At 36.5% G+C, this 26,857-nt stretch overlaps 4 protein-coding genes and 3 long non-coding RNA genes across 10 annotated transcripts in view; 4 read left to right on the forward strand and 3 right to left on the reverse strand.

The window, feature by feature from the left end:
* The window catches only part of LOC149042209 (breast cancer metastasis-suppressor 1-like protein), a 47,093-nt gene extending 45,584 nt beyond the window's left edge, over positions 1 to 1,509 (forward strand). For 2 of the 3 annotated variants that reach the window (XM_089212579.1, XM_089212578.1), the window contains exon 5: positions 244 to 429. In XM_089212579.1, coding sequence (XP_089068705.1) covers positions 244 to 304 — 61 coding nt within the window. In that variant the 3' untranslated portion in view covers positions 305 to 429. Of the gene's footprint in view, positions 1 to 172; positions 204 to 243; positions 430 to 823 lie in introns of those variants that run through there. The other variant, XM_089212577.1, reaches the window with a different exon arrangement.
* Positions 1,510 to 2,871: 1,362 nt separating this feature from the next.
* Positions 2,872 to 6,776, reverse strand: LOC149042217 (uncharacterized). Its single transcript, XM_089212569.1, has 5 exons — positions 6,620 to 6,776; positions 5,651 to 5,682; positions 4,838 to 4,907; positions 4,223 to 4,417; positions 2,872 to 4,116 (listed from the first exon to the last, which is right to left on the reverse strand). Exons 1-5 carry the CDS (start codon positions 6,642 to 6,644, stop codon positions 3,905 to 3,907), a joined length of 534 nt encoding a protein of 177 aa, XP_089068695.1. The 5' UTR covers positions 6,645 to 6,776; the 3' UTR covers positions 2,872 to 3,904.
* A 132-nt stretch (positions 6,777 to 6,908) lies between these two features.
* On the forward strand, positions 6,909 to 20,149 carry LOC149042218 (breast cancer metastasis-suppressor 1-like protein). 2 transcript variants are annotated; one of them, XM_089212581.1, is made up of 5 exons: positions 6,909 to 7,059; positions 17,554 to 17,626; positions 17,761 to 17,814; positions 18,209 to 18,239; positions 18,858 to 20,149. In XM_089212581.1, the coding sequence occupies exons 1-5, from the start codon at positions 7,056 to 7,058 to the stop codon at positions 18,942 to 18,944; spliced, it is 249 nt and encodes an 82-aa protein (XP_089068707.1). In that variant the 5' UTR covers positions 6,909 to 7,055; the 3' UTR covers positions 18,945 to 20,149. The 2 variants fall into 2 exon arrangements, with proteins under 2 accessions (XP_089068707.1, XP_089068706.1); XM_089212580.1 differs by lacking the exon at positions 6,909 to 7,059 and adding an exon at positions 16,366 to 16,555.
* On the forward strand, positions 7,450 to 12,627 carry LOC149042219 (uncharacterized). Its single transcript, XR_016188496.1, has 2 exons — positions 7,450 to 10,197; positions 11,395 to 12,627. It is a non-coding gene; the product is annotated as an uncharacterized LOC149042219 (long non-coding RNA).
* LOC149042220 (uncharacterized) lies at positions 14,660 to 16,261 on the reverse strand. Its single transcript, XR_016188500.1, has 2 exons — positions 15,955 to 16,261; positions 14,660 to 14,911 (listed from the first exon to the last, which is right to left on the reverse strand). It is a non-coding gene; the product is annotated as an uncharacterized LOC149042220 (long non-coding RNA).
* A 1,285-nt stretch (positions 20,150 to 21,434) lies between the features above and the next one.
* Positions 21,435 to 22,365, forward strand: LOC149042221 (uncharacterized). Its single transcript, XR_016188499.1, has 2 exons — positions 21,435 to 22,013; positions 22,177 to 22,365. It is a non-coding gene; the product is annotated as an uncharacterized LOC149042221 (long non-coding RNA).
* Positions 22,264 to 26,799, reverse strand: LOC149042222 (uncharacterized). The gene is made up of 6 exons (XM_089212566.1): positions 26,451 to 26,799; positions 25,535 to 25,566; positions 24,998 to 25,070; positions 23,948 to 24,142; positions 23,511 to 23,726; positions 22,264 to 22,878 (listed from the first exon to the last, which is right to left on the reverse strand). The coding sequence occupies exons 1-6, from the start codon at positions 26,473 to 26,475 to the stop codon at positions 22,865 to 22,867; spliced, it is 555 nt and encodes a 184-aa protein (XP_089068692.1). The 5' UTR covers positions 26,476 to 26,799; the 3' UTR covers positions 22,264 to 22,864.
* Positions 26,800 to 26,857: the final 58 nt, after the last annotated feature.

Here is a 26,857-nt window from a genome sequence, read left to right on the forward strand (position 1 = left end):
TTTGCAGCAGTTTTCAGAAATGATTTGTAGGTCAAAGAAGTGCCTTGATTTATTCAATTTTACCATGTTGCAGCCATAGCACTAGGCAAGCACTAGCTTTTTATGGCTTATTTCAGTAAATTTGTTCTGGTGATAAAATATATATATAATTATATATTTTTTTTAATTTTAGTGCTGTTGTTACAGGAATCAACACTGGAGAGGTGATTTAATAATTTTTCCTTGTTTCTACTTTTTTGATAGGTGTTTTGAGCCAGTCTTCTCACAAACAGAACTAAAAATTTCTTTTCATGTTAACCCTTAAATCAGAACTCCCAAGAGAGAGATCTGCATCAAATTTCTCATTACAATATCACCATCTTATCACAAGTAAAGATTATGGGAATCAAAGAACTGATCAGTAAAGAAAAATAGCCATCCAATAAAATAGCCAAATTCTCTCAATTGGCTATTGTATGGAAATGCATGAGCACCTTTGACAAGAATTTATGGAATTTAATGGTTGAAGTTTAGCTGTTGTTTAACAAAACTGTGGTCTAACTTATCTTGAATTTGGCTGAATCTTTAGCCTGAACATTCATATTTGTGACTTTTGTCAAAAGGGCCAAAAGCTACCTATTGAAGGACATTTATTAAATGATTTGACAATCGTCTTATAGAGAGTACATAAGGTTAACTGCTTGCGTAAAACTCCAGTTTGGGTTAGACCTCATGTAAATAACCAGCCCTATATGTCTACAATGGGGTTCAAAGGGTTAATATTTATCTTTTTCTTATGGAACATTTTCTTGATCAGGAGTAATTGTTTATGATTGATTTTCAGGTGTGGGTAAGAAAAGGAGATGGATCAAAAACAAAGTTGTATATAGGACAACTACAGAAAGGAAAATACAGGATAAAAAAGTCATGAAAAATAATTGATCAAGGGCAACATTTTGGTATACATTGTATAGAATCTGTTAGATTTCAGTCTATTCTGAGGCAGATTGTATCAGGATGCTATGATACTTGTTATATGTGTAATGTAGTTGGTGCATATCATATGACACTTTGACATTATGACATGTTGCTTTGACAACAGTGATGTCTTGAGGATGGTAATTCTTTGAATCCACCAAACTGATGCAAGAAAATGGCATTTTAACTTGCTCGTGCACAACTGGAAGCAATGAAAAGTTGAGCAAGGTATCCTGACCCTTGAGACAAGAGAGCACAAAACCTAAGGCCTAACAAGAGCCACAAAGAATGAAAAGAGAAAACTGATGTATAAGAATTAAGATAAACAGGCTGAATGATATCAAGGTCAGGAAGGGTTGGCCAGAGAGGGAAGTCTTTTAGTAATGAGCAACAAGTATATCACTTGGAAAACTGTTAGCCACACAATGTAAATAAGCTCCCACACCCAAACATTCAGACTCTCAGATATGTGTGAGAAGCAAGTTTTCTGTGTTAGTTGTCTCTTGACCGGTGGCAAACATTAAAACTTATTTTACAGATTGATTGTTATCATTATGCAGTGGTTCTTTTTCTAATGGAATGTTAAAGTTTAGTCTGGCTGATAACAAAAGGAAAACTGGCTGTTGTGCAGTGCATCTTTTTGTTAACTGTTTGACTCCCTGGAGTGATTAACATGAAACTTCTCCCTTTTTATATTTATGCATTCTCCAGCAAACAAGTAAGGAGAATACTCAAACTTATTGACTAGTTGTTATCTTGATCTAAGACCAAATTCTCATAACTATGGTAGTTTACAAGGAAATGTGTAGCATTAGAGGGAGAGAATTAACAATGATATCTAAGGATTTGGACGGTTAAGACTGGATAGAACTCCTTTAAGGAAAGTTTCTTTCTGTTTTGACACTGTACTGTAAATTCAAGTTCTCCTTTTAAAATTTTAGCCTTTTAAATCCTTTCAAAATTACTATTGCCTCTCTGTGGGTGAAGAAAACTTCCTAGTATTTAAACACAAACCTTTTAATGTATTTAGTATTACACCTGGCATTTTAACATTCTTTCATGTAGTGTTGCATAGTAATTGAAGACTATATAATCTTATTTTCTGTTGCCATGCAAGCTGTAAATTGTCTTCTGAAGAAAATTGTGACTGGAAAAGGCCCTTACTGAATAAAAGTGGATGTGTTTTATAAATCTTGGAGTAAATCTCTTCTCTTGTAAGGGAACTTGGAACTTGATGCTCTTGGAACTCTTACTGGTCCAAAAAGATTTTTTCAAAAGGAAATGTTTCTTTTCTTCTTCTTAAACAGTTAAGACATTTCATGAAAGGTTTGATGACCCTTAAGCTAGCACTCTCCATTGCAGGCTCTCAGCTCATGGGAAGAAGTAATGTGCAAGATGTGAGGGTGAAAACAAGTCAGATACAGTTGTGGTAGTGAGTCATGAAACCCTTAACCTTTAACTCCTATCAGTGACCAAGACAGAATTTCTCAATACAACAACACAATATCAACCAGACAAGTGATGAGAATAAAGTAAAATATCAATTTGGGGATAAGTTGATCCAATACCAAATTTAATCTGGCAGTTAAATGGTTGAGCTATCCAGCTTTTATCTCAATTTAAACAGCAAGGAGATAAGATATGATTTCTCAGTCAAAGAGGTCAGCTACTACTAAAAGATTGGAACGTTGGAATAAATAAAGTGAATATCTACTTTGAAATGCTACAAGTTTTTGAGAAAATTACACAGGGGTATCTCATGGGCCCATGTCAACAAATATTACACAGGTTAGAGACAAAAATCTGTTGACAAGTTAATTTATGATTTATAGAGCCAGAATGACACGATGCAGGGAAAAGTGAGAAAAATAAAGTCCTTTGAGTATTTCCTTTCAAATATGATGAGACATCAACTTTGACCAGAACGAATTTTATTGCTATGTTCTAAACATACTGCTTTTTATTTTTTAACATCCCAACCCTTTGCATACCCCAACTTATTCACAACAAGTTACTCATGATAGTTTACCCACTACAAACCAAGTCACTCTCTAGGTAAACTACTCCTCTGGTAAAAAGTGGGCAGGTTAACCTGTAGACCTTAGAGTGTCTGGCATCTAATTTCTCCTTTCAGTATCACCTCTTGAACTGAATGTTGAGGTTATGAGAATAAAGGAAATAATCACCAATTGAAGAGGCTACTTATTCTTAAAAACAATTCTTGTCAGTATCATAGGAAATTTAAGGGAAACAGAATGGAAAATATGAATGCTTGGGGTGGGGAACGAAAGGGTTAAGTGTTGCCAAACCTTTGGAAAATCTTTTTGCAATCAACCCTAACTCCCAGAAGTGATAAACCTGTAACTTCTTCCTATAATATCCATACATTATCCAGTAAATGGGTGATAAGAATACCCAAACTTATCAAAGAGAAGTTGCTACCTTGGTCTGATGCCAAATTTTCTGAACTAATTAACAAGAAAATGTGTAGCAGCTAGAGAGGAGAATTAACAATTGGATCTTGGGAGTTTAAGGGTTAAGTATTGCTTACAAGATAACTAAATTAAACGTTTTCTTGCTCAGGTTTTCTCAGGACTTTTGCCTTGCTGTCCTGCCAGTACCAGAATTGAATAAGAAATTCTAACCATACTGTTGTAGACATTACTAGTAAACAATAAATTACAAATTAATTCCTGACTTTATATGAGGTACAATATAAGATTAAGAAACTTAAAGTGGCCATTTAGGTAAAAAATTTAAAAAGGGAAGTTAAAAAAAAATTTAATTCAATGTTTAAAAATCTACAAGGATTTGCTTTGCTCTGCTTGCTCTGCCTGTTGTGAAAGAGCACATTTTCTGCTCAGATGTTTCTGAGATTCAAGTGGGCATTGCATTCTGACATTGCATAGAAAGCCAAAACAACACAAGTTCACATTTAAACTTGTTATTATATTGCCTTGCAGAATTTTATCACAGCAAATTCTGACAGCAGCCAGAGGATGCTCATCTGGTTGAAACCCCCTTGGTAAAGGAAATTGTTTATTTCTGGACTTTCTTGAAGAGTGATTGCAGGGGCACTCCTCCTAAAGGCTTTTGTCCCTTCATTTGCATAATCTTTTTGGATTAAAAGGACTTCCTCTCCAGGAGGCAAACGAGGACCTGTCAAACAAAAAGGACACAGATCTCAATAGGAAAACTCATTTGCAAGTGATATTACAACAAAAAGAACCATTTCATTGATAACAGACACAATTATCTTACTCACCGTTCGTATCAATTCCAAAAAGGTGACAAATCATGTGGCTAAGAATTTTCATGAACTCCTCAGGGTGGTCCTCACACTTTTTCAGGAAACCAGCTTTCTCTGTTACATTGTGCTCTATACTTGAGCAGTTATATGGAATGCAACCTCCCTGTGTGTCGCTCATTTCCAGTTCTACTTTGTGTGGAATTTCTTCCTCTATTGAAGAGAACAAAGTGCAGTCAAGTCTACAAACTCACAAATATGCAGAAAATGTGATCTATTATTCATTGAGAAGTGAATGATGAGCTGCTCAAACCAGTGCATGTCAACTTCTAATTCGACAAAGTGAAAATACTAGTTAGTGACTCAGTACTTCAATAAACCAATAGAAAATTCAGTTGTTCACTTCTCTGTTTGTGATGTTCATTCAGTAACACACTTTTATTTGGTCCCATAAAAAATCCTCTTGCCCATTGGGTAAGTGAGAGTCAGAATCTGCCAGCCTGATCTCACAATCCACTAGCCCCTGGCTTACTATACCAGCCAATAGGGTTTGTAACGTTAACAATGTTAACTTAAAATGAAAACCAGTACATTCAAACAAAAACAGGTTATAATTATCTGAAATACAATTACCAGAATTGAAAAGCTGCATTCGCTCATTCCTGTCGTTGCCATATATGGCTTTAAATTTAAGTTTTAAATCCTGTTGGTGGAATACAGATAAAAATGTCATTATCTATAACAGGCCTTCTTCAATCTACACCAAAACTGGTTTACAATCAGCAAAACAAACTCATTCTGTGACTAACTTTGTCACAAAATGCTTGAACTGTCTCTAACATTATCATCATGAATTGTGTATGTTTTAAAGTCCTGGATGATGGGCCAAAATACAATTTTACACCATGATGAACATTTTTGACAATTCTACTTTTTCATCAAGACAGCTGGACGGTAGATAAGTATAGGAAATCGTATGAACGCGAGTGCATTTCGTGATTTATGGGCACGAGTGATGTTTTGAAAGTTCTCAAAATTGCACGAGCCGTAGGCGAGTGCAATTTGAGAACTTTCAAAACATCACGAGTGACCATAAATCACGAAATGCACGAGCAGGTTCATACGATTTTTTATTTATTATATCCTCGACAAAATTACTCCATCGGTGTTTCCATGGCAACTTCTCCGTATTGCACTCTATAACCTCTATTGCACTCTATAACCTATTTATGCATTCATCATTGACCAATCAGAAACGCGATATTTTGTTGAGTATATAATAAATGCAGTTATGTCTCAACAAAGAATTGTATAACTTTGTTGGGTGATATGTTTGCAGGTAGAGGAATAGATGAGAAACAGTTTACTCTTGCAAATTCCTAGACTGATAACCACGTGATGTTTACAATTTTGTTATTTATTCCACCATCTATCTACGAGACTCACCTTCCGATGGAACTCCATGCAAACAACTGATTCTGTAAAAGAACACTTTACAGGTAAAAATTGAATAAACAAGGAACCTGATATTCTATTTCACTATCAAGAGTGACTAAAAAAGATCAGAGCAGGAAGATCAAATCAAATCTATCAAATCACTTTGGTTGACAGAAAAATATTGGTTTCAGAATGAATTTGTATAAACAATAGTGTCATTACGTTGGTTGACAAGGGGCCTAAAAACCGTCTGCAATTAATTTTAATCGTTCACAAAAAGTACCCAGAAAGTTGAAACATGAGGTATTTGGTAACAGTTAAACTGAACGATGGAACTTTCATTCATTTAATATCTGAATTTTCAGATTTGGTCGCCAAAGTGAAAAATTTAGTCGCATTGGCGCCTGTATTAGGCGCAATTTCAGGGGCTGTCCTGGTGTACCGGTACACGAGGGAATTCCTTTTGTTTTCATAACCATACATGGAGTTATGACGCATTCGTTAATGTTTCCTTCCTTTGTGTACCGGTACACGAGGATACAACCCAATTTCACGCCCTGGTCAGTAATATACATACTATAAGATTTAAAGTTGTCAACTTAAACAGCGTAGTCTCTCAACATGTGTATATATTGAATTGGTTTTTAGCTCATTCATGCTGAAAGCATGATCTGTTTGGTTACAACGCAAATATTAACATGTGAAAATCAGACTATCTGTAGGCTTAAAATTCGATCAAGAACGACTGTGGCCGCTTTGTTATAAACCAAATCCAATGGCCGCTTCGTTAAAAACGAAGGATATCAAGTAACGGGCAAGGAATATTTCACAATTGTGCAAATGATCGTGAAAGACGCCCAACCAGCCCATCCTTAGCCCCACAAACACTCACACACCTTCGATCTTTTGTTTTGCCGGACCATGGTCTCCTTAGGGCTAAGTGCCCGACAGTCAGACATTTTTAAAGACTTCACCTACCTCTGTTTGACCTGAATAAAGCCATTTAGCGAGCGATTCGCGGAAGAAAGCACGAACTTTGAAAGAATGGATAGTCTACCCATGATGCTCTTCTCGTATATGTTCACGACGGACAGTTGAGGAAACTGCAAGGTTGAGGGACAACCACCAAAGTTTATATAGTCCTTAGGCTTCTGATTGGCTGTCACCTATCACCACGCAGCACGGAAAAGAGGCAACTTTTCTGCGCATGTTCTGTAAAAATTAACACACACAGCGGCAAAATGAGTCCGCATGCTCAGCGGATTTCGGGCTTTCGAGGAGCGATTAGTGATTCCGGCGTGAGAGAAGTTTGCTGAAGAGCGAACAGAACATCGTTTTACACTTTTTGGGACTGATATTGATGTGATCCGACCGGAAAAATTTTGAATGGAGTTTGTTCTTATGGAAAAGTCTGATGGGTAAGTAGAATTATTATAGACATAGTTCAACTAAAGCCGATTGAAATTTATTTAGACAGCTCGTTGCGTGTTCCCGTTCCAATCACTAATTTTATTTACAAAACGCATTTCATCATCGGTATTTGTTCAGTACATGCTTTAAACTTAAAAGCTTTTCGATGTAAACTCTTGTGGTAGTAAAAGCTGTTTTACAATCGAAATTTTTCCTGAATCTGTCGGTCGTTTTGCTTAAGTGAACGTTCTTTTGCCCAACACAACTTAAACGTAATAGATGCAATAACATTTATGCTTGACACATTTCTTGACCTTCTTTGCGTCTGGAAATATGTCGATGTAACTTTACGATCAACCGTCGTTGTGTGACGTTTACATGCATTTCTTACCACACAGTGTTACCTAAAGTTGATGAAAGTAAACGTACACAAATTCACCGTCGCAGATAGCTTCAACTTCAGCCAGTTAACCCTTTCACTGCCACAGTTCTGACAAAGACTGTTTTCTGACTGCCAGGTTTTTTTTACTAGTAACCTCAAAAAATCACTCTCAATCTTTAATGGCTTATATCTCAGTCAGTTTTTAAGATATTAAAATGAAATTTTCAGGATAGTATCTGGAATAAACAAATATTTTTTCTACGTTGTCAGGGGGGGTGATCGGGTCATGTGACCTGACTTTCATTGCAAGGCATTATGGGTTTCTTAAAAATAACTATTTTACATTAAATTTCCCTTTCATTTCTCTTTGTATTTTTTACCTAAAACACTGAAAGGACTTAACTCAGCTGAACAATCTCTTCATCATAACTTTACAAAGTTACATTCAAGCATAAAGGCTAATATTCTTCCTAAAAAGTGATTTTTAGCAACAAGTTTGCTGTTGCACCACTAACAAATAATGACAGTGAATTTTATAAAGACAAAGAAACAAATATGTCTTAATATATTCTCCATCATAACAAACATGAGGGTTTATGTGTCATATCACACAGTGTGTTGTGTACAAGTGATACTGAGCAGTACCATAGTGTAATGTTTACAAGTTATACTGACGCAAAGTGTGATAACGTTCAAAACAAGGAACAATGCATAATGCTATATCACACTGCTTGCAATAAAAAGAAGTTTGCACCCTTTTCTTTTTTTTCCTGTCAGAGCAAACCCGACAATCAAGTTTTTGCTTGGGGTTCTCATTTTTTCCTAGGAAATGGTGTCCAGTAAGTCTTAGAGGGTCTGGGGTATCTGAGGGCCTCCCATTTTGAGGCTGAGGCGGGTTCCAGTCCCTCAAAAGCCCAGTTATTACTTGCTCTCTAAACTTTTTAGGGTTAACTCTTTTAGTGGAGTTTGCCTTCTTGTAAAGAATAAACCCATTTACGAGGGTAATTTCCCTGGCCCTATGGAAAAGGGTATGATACCATTTGACACACTTGTGAGAAAATTGGTATGTGCCTAGCATTTGGTCAAGGGTGTCGACCCCACCCATGTTTGAATTGTATCGATCAGCGATTACTGGCTTTTCAACTTCCCTATAACCCCCTTCCCCATTCTTACTTCTAACAGCCTTGTCTACTGTCAAATTATTCTCAACAGTACTCAAAAAGATAACACGTTTTGTGTCTTGCCATGCACAGGCAACAAGATTATCTGAACGCATAAAAACAGGCGGTTCTCCCTTTTTTAGAGACAATCTTGATGGCAAGAGCTCTTTTGGCATTTGTTTCCGATTTACTTTCACAGTTCCACAGGCACCAATGCTCTCTTGCTCCAATTTCTTGAATAGAGATGGAGCAGAATAACAATTGTCCATGTAAACAATGTGGCCCTTGTCCTCGTATCCTTGCACTAATGACAAAACAACCTGTTCCGAAAGGCTGACCCCTTTATATCGAAGAAATGATGCTTTGCCAGTGTAGACAATGGACCTCAGGCAATAGCCAGTTTTTGCCTCAGCAAGCACAAACTGCTTGATCCCCCACCTTGTGGGCTTAGCTGGAAGGTACTGCCGAAAAAATAGTCTCCCCTTGAATTTGACCATACTTTCATCCAAGGAAAGGTCATGTGCTGGCTGATGCCACTTTTCATAAGTTGGGTTGACTATGTCCAACAAAGGTTGAATCTTGAATAAAGGATTGTAACCTTCTTCACCCCTGGCAATTTGGTTTTCAATATTGTTAAAATGCAGAAATGCTTGTAACAGTTCAAACCTGTTGCGTGACATCACAGATGAAAATGGCAGGGCTGTCAACCAAAATCCACTCCAATAATCAGCATGGGCTGGTTTCTGGCAAAGCCCCATTGCAATTTGCAAAGCGAAAAAGGCTTTTATTTCATTAGGAGATGTGTCTTTCCAGGCTCGAAAACGAGAGCAAGGCTCAAAATCAGCAGGCGTATCTAAATACTGTTGTGCATACCTGTTTGTCTCCCTTGAAATCAGTTCAAAAGCTTCATTTGGGAAGAAGAGATAAAAAAAGTCGACTGGGACATAATTAGATGCATCAACAAGTATTCCCGGCCGTTTGTCAAAATTTTGAAGCCATGTGGACTCGAACGGATCAATATCCTCGTAAAATTCCCACTCTATTTCTCGCTCACGAGCAATACCACGTCTAGCTCCTCGTGCTCGCTGCAAATTTTCCTCATCAGCTGACATGTCTGTGTCGAAATCATCAATGCTATTCTCCATTTCACCTTCGGAAGCCGATTCCATGTTGATTTCAGTGTCACTGGCGCTTTCGCTTTCTGAACCACTTGCTTCTTCTTCCATTTCAGAGTCACTGTCGCCAAAAATAGTATCCAAAGCCTCTTCAACAGTAAACCTTCGATTAGACGCCATATTTAAATGCCCAAAGTTGTAAACAAATAAAAAATATGGATTTCTCGAGTCAAATATGAGCTAAATTTGCTTCATTTCGAGTCGAAAATGAAACCAGCACGTGTTTTGATTAACCTGATCTAAGAAGCTATTTCATTGGTTAGTTAGAACAGGGACTATGATTCGTTCATTTTAATGCTATTGTTTGGGCGACTAAAGTCGCCCATGGCGGTCTATGGGTAAGGCGACTAAAGTCGCCCATGGCAGTGAAAGGGTTAAAGAGCTCTTCAATGTCACTGCTTTGAGACTGTGCAAGAAAGGCGCCTTTTGGTAAGTGGAGATGGCTGTACATTGAGATGGTGTTGTCATTTGCATCACTTACAAATGAAATCGTCAACCCATTAATTATTGTAAAAGCAGCATTTGTGTTGGTAAGTCTTCTACTTAGTCAAAAACTCAGCAGATTCCTCACTTGAATTAGTCTCCTTAACAAAACAAGTAGTGAACTCCTCTTCATAGCTCAAACTACCCAGGCTGCTTGTGATAAGAGGTATGGCTTCAACAACACTAAGATATGATGGTGACTGCATGAAACTGTCATATGCCTGATTTCCCCCCATCATACATGACATGAAGGCTAGAATCCAGCTTGGAGTCAGTGGTTGGTGGTTTTTCAGTTGAAGGATTTGTTTGTTTAGTATCTCTTTGCTAACAACAAAGAAATATCTGTACAAGCATTGCTGCTTTGATGACCCCCAATTGTTGATTGAGATAGGAAGGCTGGCAGTTCCCAGAATGTGACTGATTGTGTAGTTGAAGATGGAACATGTATTGAAGTGGATTGTGGTGGTACACTTAAGTTAGAAAACTGTTGTTGAGCTACTGATGGTGTTTGTTGTTGAGATTGATTGCGTGATTATAAAAGATAAGGGCACATAAGGTGAGAACCTTGAGATCTTTGGTGCCAAGGTTACCCACAGTTGAAAAGTGGTTTTGGTGTGAATTTGCAACTGAAGCAGGCCTTTCTGTCGCATGTCCTCTTTCTTAATTTGTCTTGTGTGGAACACTTGGTTGTGGTATAATAAGCTGTTCCAGTTTTCTAGTTATCATATTTTCCCCATCATGGGACTTGTAAAAGTCTGAATACCTAGAAGCATGTATTGCTAGCTGGCTTTTGGGCTGTTCATGACTATTGTGGCTGTCTGCAATGTTGCTACTTGTATCATGCTCTATAATACCTATATTGAAGGAATCACCCAACTCATTGACTCTTGCTAGAGAAGGATCATTGCTCAATCAACTGGATGGGTAACTGCTATGGCTGGGAGACTTGATGCCTTATGAATTGCCACATTAGCTTTATCAGTAGGTTAAGTATGCACATTCATAACATGAAAATCATCAGTGAGATGGATAACAAGTTTTTTGGTCTTAAAAAAAATTAATATCCATTTCATTGATTGCTTATGTTTGTACAAAAGTGGTTATGTTTATTGTTTGTTGTATTTGTTCTGCTTTATCCTGCAGGCTGTCAGCACAATTTTGTCCACAACCTCCTCATGGTTGTTCTGCCTGCTGCTGTTTAAATGTGTCATTCATACATATTCCACTGCTAAGGCCCAAGACTCTCCCTGCAGTCTGTTGCAGACCTGGTTAACCGATGAATGTCAAAGAACATTTCAGCCTATTTTTGGAGATGTGATGTTTTCTGGGATCTAAGGGAAATTGCATATAATTCTTGTTATTATACTCAAGAACTAAGGTTGTTTTGTACCAGTGACTGCTAACACTGTCAGAATAAAGCTGCCATGGAAATTTGTAAATTATATAAAATATAATAATTTTTTATTCTTCCAATGGCAAAACTTTAGGCAGGTGCATTGTAATTGGAAGAAAATACCTAAAATAAGGCAACATGTGAAGTTGTACAACTATTCTTTGCTGCTGTAAATGTGGATGCCTCTCACTGGTGGCATGTCTATCTGCACTCAATATTGTACTGATGAGGATGTAATAGAGATGTGGTGCATGAGTCTCACAAAGTGCCTTCATATCATTGGATCTGTTTAGAGCTAGAGCCCCACTCTCATAGTGCCTGTACAAGGCTGACTGAAATTTTTCCACCAGCTCATCAAGGTTATATAGAAAATGCAATAATAATATCTTTTACCACTCTGTGAGTAATATAGAAATATTTTCAACAATTAACATGTGTTTACTTGTAAAATATGAGCACTATGCAGAACCTTTATCAGTATTATATTATTACCTGATTGATATTGTTGTGGAGATGTTTAACCCTGCAGGTACAATCGTAGCATAACTCTGATCATTAGCAATATGGTGGATTGGTTACCTCTCTTAGTTTATGTTAAGGCATAAGTAAGGTACTGCCTGGTGATTAATTTTGAGAAATTGGATGTACCAGCCTGTGCACCAATCTCCTGACTCTCTCTGTTGAGCTATTGAATTGTGGTAGAGCAGTATGTTTTGCATCACACATTTAACTGCCATAGCTTGTTAATCACATTGACCATCTGTTGAATCTGCTTGGCACTCCTACTGAATTTTGCATGGCACTCCATCTCCATTTTGCACAAGTATTTTTTGTTTAAGTTATTGATCTTCTCATGGAAACAAGGTGATCATTTGCTTTATTGTGTATTATGTAAATGGGGAAGTATGTAAACCCAGAATATCTAGCAGGAAACGAAAGCCTCTGAATATAACTATCTGAAGTAAAGTGGTCCTCGAGGCAAATGTTTTGTCAGCATTTCTCCTACAACTTGTGCACCAAAGCGTCCCTGGTTGATAACAAGCCTCACTTTCTCCAGCCTTGTCAAATATTTTGTACAGTCTCGTGGGAATAGGTGTAGCACTCAGAGTGGAAGAATGTGAAGGTGGTAGGCACGTTCAGATGTTGCTCCTTTTTCAAATTGTTGATGATGACATGCTCATTAATATATTCACACATGTCCTGGTTCCACCTCTGTGACTGGAGTTATTTCATTGTCAAAGGCAATTATGCTTCCTCTACAAGGAGAGCTTTGGCGTGTTTTTTCTCTCAAACAACAAACCTTTTCACTGGACGGTTTGCCATACTGAGGAGGCGATAAAAACAAGCGCTATAACAATAACACAAGCTACGAAGTTCATTGCCTTGTTACAACCGCCCCACTTCAATACTTAAATTCACACCTGTGCCTTGAATAATTTTTTTGTTGGAAAAGATATGTTGCAGAGCAGGTTCGAAAGAAACTTTCTTGAAAGTGGGAACCTTATCTGTTCAGGTTAGGGCTTATCCCCGCAAAATATAAACAAACAGTATGAATTTTAAAAATGCCGCCATATCCCCGCTATAGTGTTACTAAGCAGAGGGGCATTTTGTTGTGCATGTCCGGTAAATTTTAGTTTGATACGAGAAACCGCTGGTATACGCCTGCGTCGGTTTCCCTCTCGAGAATCACGAAAGAAAAGCAGTAAAATACGTCGGGAAAAACAATGGTTCGAGTATTTGAGACAACCTTTCTTCTCATTTTTTCTTCAGTAACGTAGATGGAAGCGGCAAATCCTTGAAATGGAGCAACTTCAGAATACTCCGCAACTCATTTACATGTCATTGAATAAGAATAGCGTCTATTGTGTTATGCCTCGATCTTCAAAGCCTCCCGACACATGTAAGTGAGGCGGAAATGAGTTGCGGGGTATTCTGAAGTTTAGCCCTTGAAATTATTGTGTGATGTGTGGAAGGAAGTTATTTTCAGAATGCAAAAGATTGTTCGAGTCTTGTCTCGTGATTGTCTGGGCGATCGATGAAGATGATGTTATTTTTGAAGGATGCAAGTAGCCTGTCGAAGAGTACAAAAGAATTGAATGGTATACTTTTATCGTGACATTGCTATCTCAAGTTATCGGTGATCATTTGAAGTACTCGCCTTTCTGTAAGCGTTTTTTAGAGCTTCAACTGTTTACCACCAATTTTGGCAAAAATGTAAAGTCTACAGAGGTTTATGTTTTGTTTCAAGAGTTTTTTTTTTGACATGAATCACAACCGGCAGGGCCGATTACCAAAATAAAAAAGGTCAATGTCAAGTAAAGAAAAGTAAGACAATGCTAGTGTTAGAGATATGGTAGCTCCATCTGGTTAGAAATGGAGGAATAATTATGGATTTTATCAGAGCAAGATAAAGTCTTTTCAATCATTAGTCTCGGAAATATCATCAGATATGATCGATGATGTGGGGAAATTGTGAAAGAAAACAAGTACTACTTTGGGCTTCCAGTTGTAAGATGAATAGTTAAATAAATCAATTATTACCCAATGAAAATCACTATCATTTATCATTTCAACTTCACAAAAAAATCATATACACTCTTTGCAACCTTATTCTCCAACCTATTAAATTACGAGAGTTGTGTGACAATTTAACGGTCTGATTCTATTTCATTTCAGGAATAAGACTTAGTGAGGTCAGATTAAACTAATGTGAAGAGGTTTGTTGATCTCTTTATGAAAATGGATGCTTTACATCTATCAGATTTTAGAGAAATGAGACTTAAGTCAAAAGGGGACTTTTACATTGCATATTCTGCAGTAATGGGCATCAGCTTGGATGCCTATTTGCAGAAATTAATAGTTTTCAAGCCAGGGGTTTTGCTGTGCTAATTTTAAGGCAGAAAATCATAAATCAGTCACTTAAGAAATTTTATAGCTCTGAATGGAAGCTCAATTACTCTTAAGGAACAGGACAATATTTCACCTGATCACTCCTCATATTCTTTTCCCATGAAATTTGGAAAAAACTTTCAAAAAACTTTATTTGTAATTTTATAGTTGCACAAAAGGTATAGACACAAGTTGCATATAGCATAAGCTAGTTGAGGCAAGTTGTGTGGAGAGAACAAAAGATTGATAATTTATACCAGTAGTAAGCTTCTAGTACTAATGACATTCTCTTGAATGCCAGCTTGCCACAGCAAATGTCACACCTATCCTTTCTGTCAATAGTACCGACCATATGTAGTGGGGTCACTTCACATCTCCCTAAACAGCAGAGAACACAACAGTTAATTCCAATCATCAGTCTCAATTAAGAAATAAAAATTGAAGGATCAAGACTTATCTGGCAAAGAGAAATACAAGTCAAACTGGTTTGAAGACATTTTAACCCGAAATTCGTTTTCAAATATGACAGAAATACTGTAGTTCACATTCTAAAGAAACAAGGAGTTCCAGCCCCTTGAGTAATTATTCATTTGTTGTATCGCTCACCTCATGTTTTAAGAACCAGAGAAATTTAGATAATTTTAATCTGCGAGTTTTATAGTACACTTCGACTCAAAATTCATTTCGTATGGCAGAAGTATTCTACTGAAATAAACAAGATAGAATGAAGCTGACGCCATCCGTTTCGAATAACACATGAAGAAGAAGAAAACGGCACCAGTTTAAACTCATGAGTCAAAGCCCACGCATTTTTTTGAGGTAAATGAACTGGTTAGACCGAAAGCTAAATAAATAAACAATGAACTGACAGTGGTGAGGGATTTGGGGGCCATGTGATAAAACAAGTTCTACCGAAGTTTATCCTCTAGTTAGCCCTTCAAGCCTAAAAGGGCAATCAGAAAAATTCTCACCAAAACACAGCAACAAAATTAGATAAAACCGCAGATGATCGAGGCAAGACTATAGACGTTGTTAAGAAACATGCCTACGTACCAAGTACAACAGACTTGGAGAGCAAAGTGGCCAAAGACAGTTGTGAGCCATGACTTTGAAAATCCACCTCAACCTCCCAAAAATTAATTCGCCGAAGGTTGTAGAAAGAGCAACTCAATCCTGAAGCTGGAATATTTTTTTAAGCCTTGTGTCCAATGGGACAACAATGAGAAAGAAGAAAAGATGTTATTTGAAATGATTTGAAGCTTGGGGGCCACCTCGAACTTAACGTAATTTTATTTCAAAGTTGAAGTAAAATAAGATCAAATTGTAAACTACCTTCTATTATCGTAACGAATATCTCACGATCGCCTCCACACATCACTTCGTGATTCATAGAAGTGAGACATCAACATCTTAACACTAACCTTCAAGGTTTGTAGCCTCATGTGCAAATCATGATCGTCAGCAAATCAAATCTCAAACTTCGAGTTTTCGACCTTTTTTCGCGTTTTGTTCGCACTTTGATCATTAAAATATCCTCATCCGAAGAGCCAGAAAACTCCACAAGTATCCACAGAGTTAGAAATGGTGGTAAACTTGTCATACTCTTCCATCGCTCTCCAAAAAATATCACAGAAAGGTGTCGATCGCTCAGTTGAAAACCCGCAAAAGCGCGCTGAAAATATCAAAATGGCGCCGAACGCGCCGAACAAATTGTCTTAGCGCATGCGCAACAAAATGCCCCTCTGCTGTGTTACTATGGAAATATTGTCATTCCCATTCCTTTTCGCGCGTAAAGTTTCGCACGCGTTTTAAGCATGCGCACTCATTTTGCCGCTGTGTCACTTGATGCGAGAAACCGCTGAGGTGCGCCTGTGTTAGCTCGCAAGAGAAGAAATGTCGGAAAATACATCGGAAAACAACAATGGATCGAGTATTTAAAACAACCTTTCTTGAGACAACCTTTCATGTCATTTTCCCTCTGCAAGTTAGATGAAAGCGTCAAAGTCTTAAAATTGTTGTGTGGTGAGTGGAAGGAAGTTATCTTTTAAAGGAATATTATACAAACGACTTCGAGTCTTGTCCTATGATTGTATTATAATAATAATAATGATAATAATGATGGCTTTATTCAGCATTTCCACAACTTGGCTCTTCATCTGCAAAACACATGTGCTTCAAAATACATTTGCTTCAAAATACATCTGCTTCAAAATACATCTGCTTCAAAATATATCTGCCAAAAAAATTCAAATAAGTAATTTCTTCCAAAAACGAAATACATCTGAAATAAATCTGCTAACAAATAAAATTAAAAATATAGGAGAGGTAAAGAAAGTATACCTATTTAGCAATGTAAAGTAACAACTACATCAAGCTGAAAAGTTATCTTTGACCTTTTTCATCAAATGCTTAGAAGTCATCTTAGAGAACAGAAGTCAATACAGTTCCTTACACATTCAGGTCACCCGAATGTGTAAGGAACTTTATTGACTGTATTAAGGCTCTTAGCATCTTGATTTTGAAAAATTTGTGATACCACTGGTGGGATTTCCAGCTGCATAGCTGCACTGGACCTCAGAGTTCACTTGTGATTTAATTGCTTCAGTTGCAAGTAACTTGGCCATTCACAAGAAAAAATTGCCTTGTGAACTGAATTTAACAACTGCCATTCAATTGATGTAGATGATATTATTCGTGAAGGATGCAAGAGGCCTGTCAAAAAGCACAAACATATTGGAAAGTATAATTTTATCATGTCATTGCCATCTCAAGTAATAGATACTCACTTTCCTGTGAGCATTTTGTAGAGCTTCAGCTCTACTGCTAGTGCAATGTACTTATAGTTTTAGCAAAAAGTTAAGTATACAGAAGTTTTTTTGTTTTAAAATTTTTCTTCTTACATGAATCACAACCAAATATTGTGACCAAATATTGTGATCCAATATTCAACCAAAAGATTTAATTATGAATATTATCATTTTGGAAATTTGAATCATCAAACTCTGTTATTTCATGTGTAGGCGGTTGTCAACCAGAGAACAGTCCATTCAGTGCAAGATATGATGATGGAAAGTTTTACTATGAAGGAGAATGGTATGTGGTTCTGTGACACATGACAATGACTATTAAGACTAAATTACACACCTTGAGTGGTATTTCTGAATTTAATTTGGTGAAAGCTCTAATAATAATTAAAATCTCATATCTATATTGATTTTGTTTTTAAGGTTCCACAAAGGTGATCATGTACTGATAGAGAGCAGAAATGATACACATTCCAGGTATGTTTACAGCTCATGTTCCTGATGTTATATGTTATTGTGGCTTTACTTTTAAATTTGTTCTTTTTGTAAGGATTTCAGTATAACTATCTTAAGCCATACCCTTCAATTTCACCTGTTCATAAGTTTGTTGTTGTGTACTCGATAGTCCCCAGTCTGGTTCAATTTCTTTCCCAAGTGTGCATATTTGCACAGCACTGATTTTGCTCCAGAATATTTTGCAGCAGTTGTCAGAAATAATTTGTAGGTCAAAGAAGGGCCTTGGTTTATACAATTTTACCATGTTGCAGCCATAGTACTAGGCAAACACAGTTGCTTATACTCAGCTTTTTATGGCTAATTTCAGTAAATTTGTTCTGGTGATGAAATATTTTTTGTTTTTTACTTTTATTAGTGCTGTTGTTACAGGAATCAACACTGGAGAGGTGATTAAATAGTTTTTCCTAGTTTCTACTTTTTCGTTTGGTGTTTCTAGCCAGTCTTCTTCACAAACAGAACTAAAAATTTCTTTTCATGTTAACCCTTAAATCAGAACTCCTAAGAGAGATCTGCATCAAATTTCTCATTACAATATCACCATCTTATCACAAGTAAAGGGTATGGGAATCAAGAAACTGATCAGTAAAGAAAAATAGCCTTCCAATAAAATGGCCAAATTCTCTCAATGATTATTGTTTGGAAATGCATGGGTACCATTGACAAGGATTTATGGAATTTAACAGTTAAACAAAGTTAAGTTTTATGTTTAGCAAAACTGCATTCTAATTTATCTTGAATTTGACTGAATCTTTTGCCTCAACATTCATATTTTGAGTTTTGTCAAAAGGGCCAAAACCTACAAGTGGAAGGACATTTGATGAAAATTATTAATGAAAATAATCTCTTACATAAGGCCCACTGTTGTGTAAAACTGCAGTTTGGGTTAGGCCTTCTGTAAATAATTGGCCTTTTATGTTTACTATGGGGTTTAAAGGGTTGATATCTATCTTTTTCTTATGGGACATTTTCTTGATGAAGAGTAATTGTTTATTTGTGATTTTCAGGTGTGGGTGAGAAAAGGAGATGGATCAAAAACAAAGTTGTACATAGGACAATTACAGAAAGGAAAATACAGGATAAAAAAGTCATGAAAAGTAATTGATTAAGTGCTACATTTTGATGTATGTTGAATAGAATCTGTTAGATTTCAGTCTGTTTTGAGACAGATTGTATCAGGACGCCATGATACTTGTTATATATGTAATAAAGTTGGTGCATATCATGTGACACTTTGACATCATGACATGTTGCTGTGACAACAGTGATGTCTTGAGGATAGCAATTTTCAAATCCATCAAACTGTCATGAGAAATTCAGCATGTTAACTTGCTCATGCACAACTAGAAGCAATGAAAGTTGACCAATGTATCCTGACCCTTGGGACAAGAAAGCACAAAACCTAAGGCTCAAAAAGGGCCACAGAGAGTGAGAAGAGAAAACTGATGTATAAGAATTAAGATATACAGGTTGAAAGATATCAAGGTCAGGAAGGGATGGCCAGAGAGGGAAGTCTTTTAGTAATGAGCAATAAGTGAATCACATGGAAAACTGTTAGCCACACAATGTAGATAAGCCCTCATACCCAAACATTCAGACTCTCAGATGTGTGTGAGAAACAAGATTTCTGTGTTGGTTGTCCCTTGGCCAGAGAAAAACATTAAAATTTGTTTTCCAGATTTACTATTATCATTATGCAGTAGTTCTCTTTCTAATGGAATGTTACAGTTTAGTCTGGCTGATAACAGAAAGAAAACTGGCTCTTGTGCAGTGTATGTTTGTGTTAACTCTCCGACTCCCTGAAGTGATTAATGTGAAACTTCTCCCTTTTATATTTATGCATTATCCAGCAAGCAGTAAGGAGAATACTCAAACTTATTAACTAATTGTTATCTTGATCTTGGACCAAATTCTCATAGCAACAGTAGTTTATAAGGAAATGTGTAGTATTAGAGGAGAGAATTAACAATGATATCTTAGGATTTGAATGGTTAAGAGTAGAAAGAACTCCACTATGGAAACTTTCTTTCTGTTTTTATCACTGCACTGTAAATTCAAGTTCTCCTTTAAAATTTTAGCCTTTTGAAATCCTTTCAAAATAACTATTGGCTCTCTAAAAACTTTTTGATGTATTTAGTATTACACCTGGCATTTTGACATCCTTTCATGTAGTGTTGCATAGTAATTGAAGACTATGTAGTCTCATTTTCTGTTTGCCAGGCAAGCTGTAAGTTTTCCTCTGAAGAAAATTGTGACTGGAAAATGCCCTTACTAAATAAAAGTATATGTCTTTAATAAATCTTGGAGTAAAGCTCTTCTCTTGCAATAGAACTTGGAACTTGTTTCTCTTGGAACTTTTACTGGTCCAAAGAAATGTTTCTTTTCTTCTTCATAAACAATTAAGTAATTTCATGAAAGGTTTTGATGACCCTCCAGCTGGCTTGCTCTAGAGCAGGCTCTCAGCCTATGGGAAGATGTAATGTGCAAGATGCGAGGGTGAAAAAAGTCAGATACAGTTATGGTAGGGGGACATGTAACCCTTAAGCTATCCAGCTTTTATATCAACTTATAAAGCAAGGAAGAAAGATATGGTTACTCAGTCAAAGAGGTCAGCAACTACTAAAAGATTGGAACATTAGAATAAATAAAGTGAATATCTATTTTGAAAAGCTACAATTTTATTTTAAAAAATAATGTGAGGGTATCTCATGGGTCCATGTCAACAAACATTACACAGGCTAGAGACAATCAGTTGACAAGTTAATTTATGATTTTTGGAGCCAAAATGACATGTAATAAAATTGACATGAAGGGAAAAGTGGGAAAAATAAAGTGCTTTGAGTATTTCCTTTCAAAAAAGGATGTGACATAAACTTAAAGCATGAATTTTATTGCCATGTTCTGTACATATTGTTTTTTCTTTTTTTAACATCACAACTCTTTGCATACTTCAACTAATTCACATCAAGTTACTCATGATAGTTTGCCCACTACAAACCAAGTCACTCCCTAAATAAACTACTCCTCTGGTAAAAAGTGGGCAGGTTAACCTGTAGACCTTAAGTAACTAGCATCTAATTTCTCCTTACAATATCACCCTTGAATCGAATGTTAAGGTTATGAGAATAAAGGAAATGATCACCAATTGAAGAAGCTCCTTATTCTTAAACAAAATTTAAATTTATTCTGCATAAAAAGGATAAAAAAAGAAAAATTAAATGAAAAGCATATCTACAACATCCTCATTAAAACTGAGTTGATGATGGGGTCTACTGTAGCCAATTTACATTAACAACTTTGTTGATAAAACTGACCATTTTGTGATACCTGGCTCTCACACTTAAAACTAACCCCTTTACACATTCTATGTCACCTAGTTTTCAACTAAAAGAATGACATAGACTTGTAGCACAATCATCATGCCCAAATGTGTAACATAGGGTATTTTCATGAAATGTAAAAAGTATGCCAAAAATACTTTTATTTGCTAGATATACTTGCTAATTTACGTTCTTAAAAGAATTAGTGAAGATTTCAATGTTTGTTCGGTTTTTAAAGCTTAATAACTGATTACCCACAATCCTTTGCGGGCGTGGCGTTTGACTTTATCACTAGATTTCACTGGCCATAATGGCTGAGTTACAAAAAAAAATTATATTTCAACTATCTCTAGATTTACAAAGAAGCAATTATTTCTTCATTGACATCTACAGGGACTTTGTAAATGTTATTCCTCTTTCTCTTTAGTTCTCCACACACATGCCGCACAGTGCCAGCCAAAACAAACGCACTTTTTTTACATCAAGTTTGTATGTCATGTTTTCTTGCCTAATCCCTGCAGACATAGAGGAGAGGTTTCATAGGAGACCTTCGATGTTTGTTGCTTGATTTCAACGAGAAAATCAGGCGAAGTTTAGCGTTTTCGAGCGCTATTTGTGCGGATTTCAATGTAGAGCGGGCTTGAAATTTGATCGTTACACATTGATAAACACAAAGTGAGAGTGAATTTAGGTTTCCGATTTAGTTTGCTTTGAGTATCTTCGTTTGTATTGTATGTATGGCTGTAAAACTTTGGGGATTTGTAGTCGAACACATGAACTTTGCTTGGGAGTTGTCTCAGCAACCGAGGTGAAGTAAAAGCTGAAATACAGGCCTTTTTGCAGGTAAGTGGTGTTTGATTTTCCGTGTTTAAAAATAAACAATAACATCGTTTCCGAACCAAAAATCACTTATTTCTTCTTTGCAGTTAGCTCTTTTTAAAAGTTACTTTAGATGAGGGTAAGTAAGTGTTTGAACCTTACTCAAACGAATCAACTTTCTTTGTAGGCGTATATTCAAGACGCTAGACCCGCACATGTACCATGCAAAGCTCTGTTGGATCTGCTGCGTTACACAAGCAAACAACAGCGACTGTCTTCAAGTTTTTTATTCCTGTTCTTTTAAAAACGAACATTTAACGCTGTCTCTTGGCATAAGGTGTATTCGAGCCCTACTCAGTAAATGAGCATAATGGAAGTTGCTAATTGATGTTGTTTTGAGTACGAAATTTACCTTTATTTTCGGGTTCATGCAAATGAGATGTTACGCGTTACATTTATAATTTGGGTATATTTTCCAGTATCTTTAATATTTTTTAATTCTTACATTATTCCAAAAGGCAACACAGTTATTTTTTATTAAACTGCAATCATCAGAGAAGCAAAATGACAAGTTTGAAAACAATCTGTCCATTGCTGATCAAGATATTTTCAAATATTTCTGAACAACCCTGAATGGGCGTGATGATCATGCTACAAGTCCTAAAAGTATGGGGAATCTTTTTGCATTTAATTACTGCCTATAAGATAACTAAATTTAAAGTTTTCTTTTAAAAAAACAAATTAGCCTTGCTTGGGTTTCTTGGACTATACAAGATTCCTATAATAACTGAGTTGATGATGGGACTAATGTGGCCAATTTACATTAGCAACTTTGTTGATAAAACTGATCAGCCTTGCTTGGGTTTCTTGGGACTTTATCCTTGCTGCCCTGTCAGTACCAGAAATGAAAAAGAAATAATAAGTGTTGGTAGTCAGCTTGAGTTTAAGTAATTTCAAACATTCCACTCTTTCCTGAAATGAAACTTGTTAAATAATCAGGAGATTTTATTGGTCTTATATGACTCCAATTGATAGATAGATAGATAAACTTTATTTATATGGGGTAACCCATTCAGCTATGAGGATGGTATCCTGAGGGGCCCTGATGTTGAAAACTAACATAACGGTTGTCAGTAGAAATTACTAGTTAAAAATACAGTATGAATGTATTCCTAAAATTAGATGAGGTACAACAAAGATTAGAAACTTAAAAGGAGCCTTATAGGCACAAAATTTAAAAAAGGAAGTTATAAAGACAAGTAATTTTTAAATTGAGTGTTTAAATCTACAAGGACTCGACTTGCTCCACCAGCTGTGAAAGAACACATTTTCTGCCTAGAAATAAGTCTGGGAATACTTAGATATTGCATTCCAACACTGCATAGACAGCCAAAACAACTCAATTTCACATTTTCAGAACTACCATTTAAAATCCTCTCCCCGTGTTCATTGTTTATTTGCCATATTTACACAACTTTCAGCTGTCTAGTTACCTCTCATCTAGTTACAATCTTCCCTTACCAAACTGTTTCACAGCCAGCTCTGAAAGGAGCCACAGGACACTCAGCAGCCAAAATTTCTGCCAATGAACACCCACAAAATTGTTGATTTGTTCAAATTCAGAAAAAGAGATTATGTCACTTGCAGGGTCACTCCTGTGGCTGAAGGTTGATGTCCCATCATGTTCATCCACTTTTGTTATTAAAAGCTGTTCATTATCAGGAACCAAATGAATACCTGCCAAACAAAAGAGACAGATCTCATTAAGATTACTCATTTGCAAGTTATGTAACAATGAAAAATCCTAACTACTTCAAAATGTAATAGTTGACAGAACCATTTCATTGTTAAGAGAGTAACATTTTTGAAGGATGTACTGCTCAGTACTGGTCAGCCTCACTAATTTTCCATGCAACTATTCATTGAGTCAAACAGAAGGTCAAAATAACTTTACTCACCAAGGGTATTCTTTTCCAAAAGGTAACAAATGATGCACCTGACAGTTTTCATGATAACCCCAGGTGAGTTCATAAACCTTTGTATGAAACCATGTATCCTTCTAACATCATCTTGGATCCCTTGAAAAACATAGGACAGTTCACACCCTTGTCTGTCTCTCGATTTTAGATGCAGTTCAAGTGGATATTGGTCAGCTATTGAGGAAAATGAAGTGCAGTCAAGTCTAAAAACTACAAAATATGCTGAAAATGTGATCTATTAGCTATTCACCTTAGCCTGCAAGGGCTAAAAAAAATTCCTGTCCAAAAGCCACAGTTCTATTTGTTTGAATCTGAAGATTGTGCAGATTGGCAAGACTGCATAGGAAAACTTTCACACAGCATAGCAACAAATGGAATCCAATACTAACTTCACTACAGCAATTTCAAATACTAATTCTGTTCCATTTAAGTCTAATGGTGGGTTGACCAAAAAAAATTAAGTAAAAACCAATTCACACCAAAGCTAAAACATATTTTAAAGCTTTTTTGTTAAAAAACATTTAAAATTAGATAATTTGGTTTCATCAAATTAAAAATTGACAAGTTGATGATGTAAATTGGCCATGACAGAGAGTTTCTAAGATGATGTTTCAAGGGTTAGCCCTTCATCCCAGAGAATGATGAGCTGCTCAAGCCAATGTTTGTCAACTTCAAATTCTACACAGTGAAAATCGTTAGTGACTCAGTACTTCAATGAACCATATAGGAAATTCAGTTGTTCAGTTCTCTGTTTCTGATGTTCATTCAGTTAAACACAGTTGAACTGAACATGTTTTGCTGGTATGAAAAGGATATTAGACTTGAGGTTATTCTGTACTTTGAACGATTCCTGAAAAAATCCTCTTGCCAGTTGGGCAAATGAGGGTCAGAATCTCCCAGCCTGATCTCAAAATCCACTAGCCCCTAGCTTACTGTACCCAACCGATAAGGTTTGCAACAATGTTAACTAAATATTAAAATCAGAACATTCAAATACAAACAGGTTATAATTATCTGAAGTGCAATTACCAAGTTCATTATCAACCTCCATTCCTTCTTCCCCATCAATGCCATATCTGGCCTTAAATGTTAGTTCCCATTTCTGTTGGTGGAATACAGATAAAATTGTGATTACCTGTAATAGGCCTTCTTCAATCTACACCAAAGCTGGTTTAAAATCAGCAAAAGAAACTCATATTCTGTGACTCACTTTCTCACAAAATGCTTGAACTGTATATAACATGATCATCATTGAGTTTACTGGCTCTGCATAATGTTTCCAAAGCTTCTTAACAATGAATTATGTAAGTTTTGAAGTCCTGGATGATGGGCCAAAATACAATTTTGCACCATGATGAACATTTTTGACAAATCTACTTTCTTGTCAAGACAGTTGGAAGGTAGATAGATGCAGCTATGTCTCAACAAAGAATTTTATAACTTTGTTAGGTGATATGTTTGCAGGTGAAGGAATTATGAGAAACAGTTTACTCTTTTTTCCAGACTGATAACCAAGTGATGTTCAACATTTTTTGGTTCATTCCAACATCTATCTATGAAACTCACCTCAGAATGGTACTGCAAGGTGATACTTGATTCTGAAAAAGAACAGTTTTCCAGGTAAAAATTTAATCAACAAGGACCCTGATATTCTGCTTCACTATCAAGAGTGACTAAAAAAGATCAGAGAAGGAAAAAGATATTTACATGTATTGATTTAGTTATATTCTTTGTTCTGACAAAAAACTCGGTAAAATTTCCACCCAATGGCAATCTATTGCTTTTGTCATTGTTTTCTCTATCCAAGAACTGAATGCATAATGTAGTATGGGGCTGTGCGGAAATTTTACCAAAAACTCTTGGAGTTCAAATTAAAGAAACGTTCAACAGTCAATATAGATAAGTAGCTAAAGTTATACAACTTAAGGTGTGCATTTAACTTTAACCAAGCGTTAAATGTGGGATATAAAGCCTGTTCAGGCTCATTTGGCACTTCGTGATCAACAACAGATAGTTTGGGAGGGCTATTTTCATTTGATTCGTCAAATTTGTCGAATGCGTAGGGCTGTCGGTCATTTAGCCACTGCACGACTGACTCAATGACTGTTTGGAGATAGTGCTGGGCTTTTCAGCCACTTTCACACTCACAACACCCAATGATACATAAAATTGCAGTCACGCAACCCTAATAACTGGATTAGCAGAATGATGCGATGGCGTAAAATTACCCCTAATCCTAAAAGACGGAACTGCGGAAATTCACCCCAAATCCTAGAGCGCTTGGTTTGGTCTTGTAACACGTTTTTATTTTGAAGAGGACCGCGAAGAAATGTTCCAAGTTTTAAAACACATGTGCTAAACTATCTTTCCTTCCCGTTCGATCGTTTGTTTTTCCACGTCCTCATTGCCCGGCCGTGGTTTCGTTAGGTCCTAATGGGCTTAAAATGCCCGACAGTCAGAAATGTTAAAAGAATCCAAATACCTTTCTTTGTCGCGGATGAAGCCATTCTGCACTTGCATGAACTTCTCTGGAGAAGGGACGAAGGATTGAATGGTGAAAGAACGCCCCCGCATTGTTGTTATAAACTCCGGCATAATGAAGGGAAAATCCTTACAGTTCAAACGAACGGTTGCAGTAGTATTTATAGTAATCCTTGGGCTGTTTGCGCTCTTCTGATTGGCTTTCACCTGTTTTCACTTCTTTTGATTGGCTTTCACCTCTTACAAGTGGCGACAATTTGTCTGCGAATGTTGGATAGAAGAACTTACGAATTTCAAAGTAGGAACCCAGTCGACGTTGTAATGTTTGAATAATACGACACCAATATGGCGGCGTAGCAACCGTTGTCAAGGTATAGGTCACGTGGGTGAAAACCAGGAATAGCACGT

Source organism: Pocillopora damicornis, chromosome 7, assembly GCF_964200805.1.
Source record: "Pocillopora damicornis chromosome 7, jaPocDami1.2, whole genome shotgun sequence".
Classification (NCBI taxonomy): domain Eukaryota; kingdom Metazoa; phylum Cnidaria; class Anthozoa; order Scleractinia; family Pocilloporidae; genus Pocillopora; species Pocillopora damicornis.

What these genes read in the sequence shown, in the direction of transcription:
- LOC149042217 (XM_089212569.1), bottom strand. Translation starts at nt 6,644, where the DNA reads ATGGCTTTATTCAGGTCAAACAGAG. An exon ending in GCATGGAGTTCCATCGGAAG is followed by an intron (nt 4,908 to 5,650) that starts GTGAGTCTCGTA and finishes TTCCACCAACAG; the next exon opens with GATTTAAAACTTAAATTTAA. An exon ending in TTTTGGAATTGATACGAACG is followed by an intron (nt 4,117 to 4,222) that starts GTGAGTAAGATA and finishes TTTGTTTGACAG; the next exon opens with GTCCTCGTTTGCCTCCTGGA.
- LOC149042222 (XM_089212566.1), bottom strand. Translation starts at nt 26,475, where the DNA reads ATGGCTTCATCCGCGACAAAGAAAG. An exon ending in TTCATCCGCGACAAAGAAAG is followed by an intron (nt 25,567 to 26,450) that starts GTATTTGGATTC and finishes GTTCTTTTTCAG; the next exon opens with AATCAAGTATCACCTTGCAG. An exon ending in CCTTGCAGTACCATTCTGAG is followed by an intron (nt 25,071 to 25,534) that starts GTGAGTTTCATA and finishes TTCCACCAACAG; the next exon opens with AAATGGGAACTAACATTTAA.
- LOC149042218 (XM_089212580.1), top strand. Translation starts at nt 16,498, where the DNA reads ATGTCATTTTCCCTCTGCAAGTTAGATGAAAGCGTCAAAGTCTTAAAA. An exon ending in TTTTACTATGAAGGAGAATG is followed by an intron (nt 17,627 to 17,760) that starts GTATGTGGTTCT and finishes TTTGTTTTTAAG; the next exon opens with GTTCCACAAAGGTGATCATG. An exon ending in CAGGAATCAACACTGGAGAG is followed by an intron (nt 18,240 to 18,857) that starts GTGATTAAATAG and finishes TGTGATTTTCAG; the next exon opens with GTGTGGGTGAGAAAAGGAGA.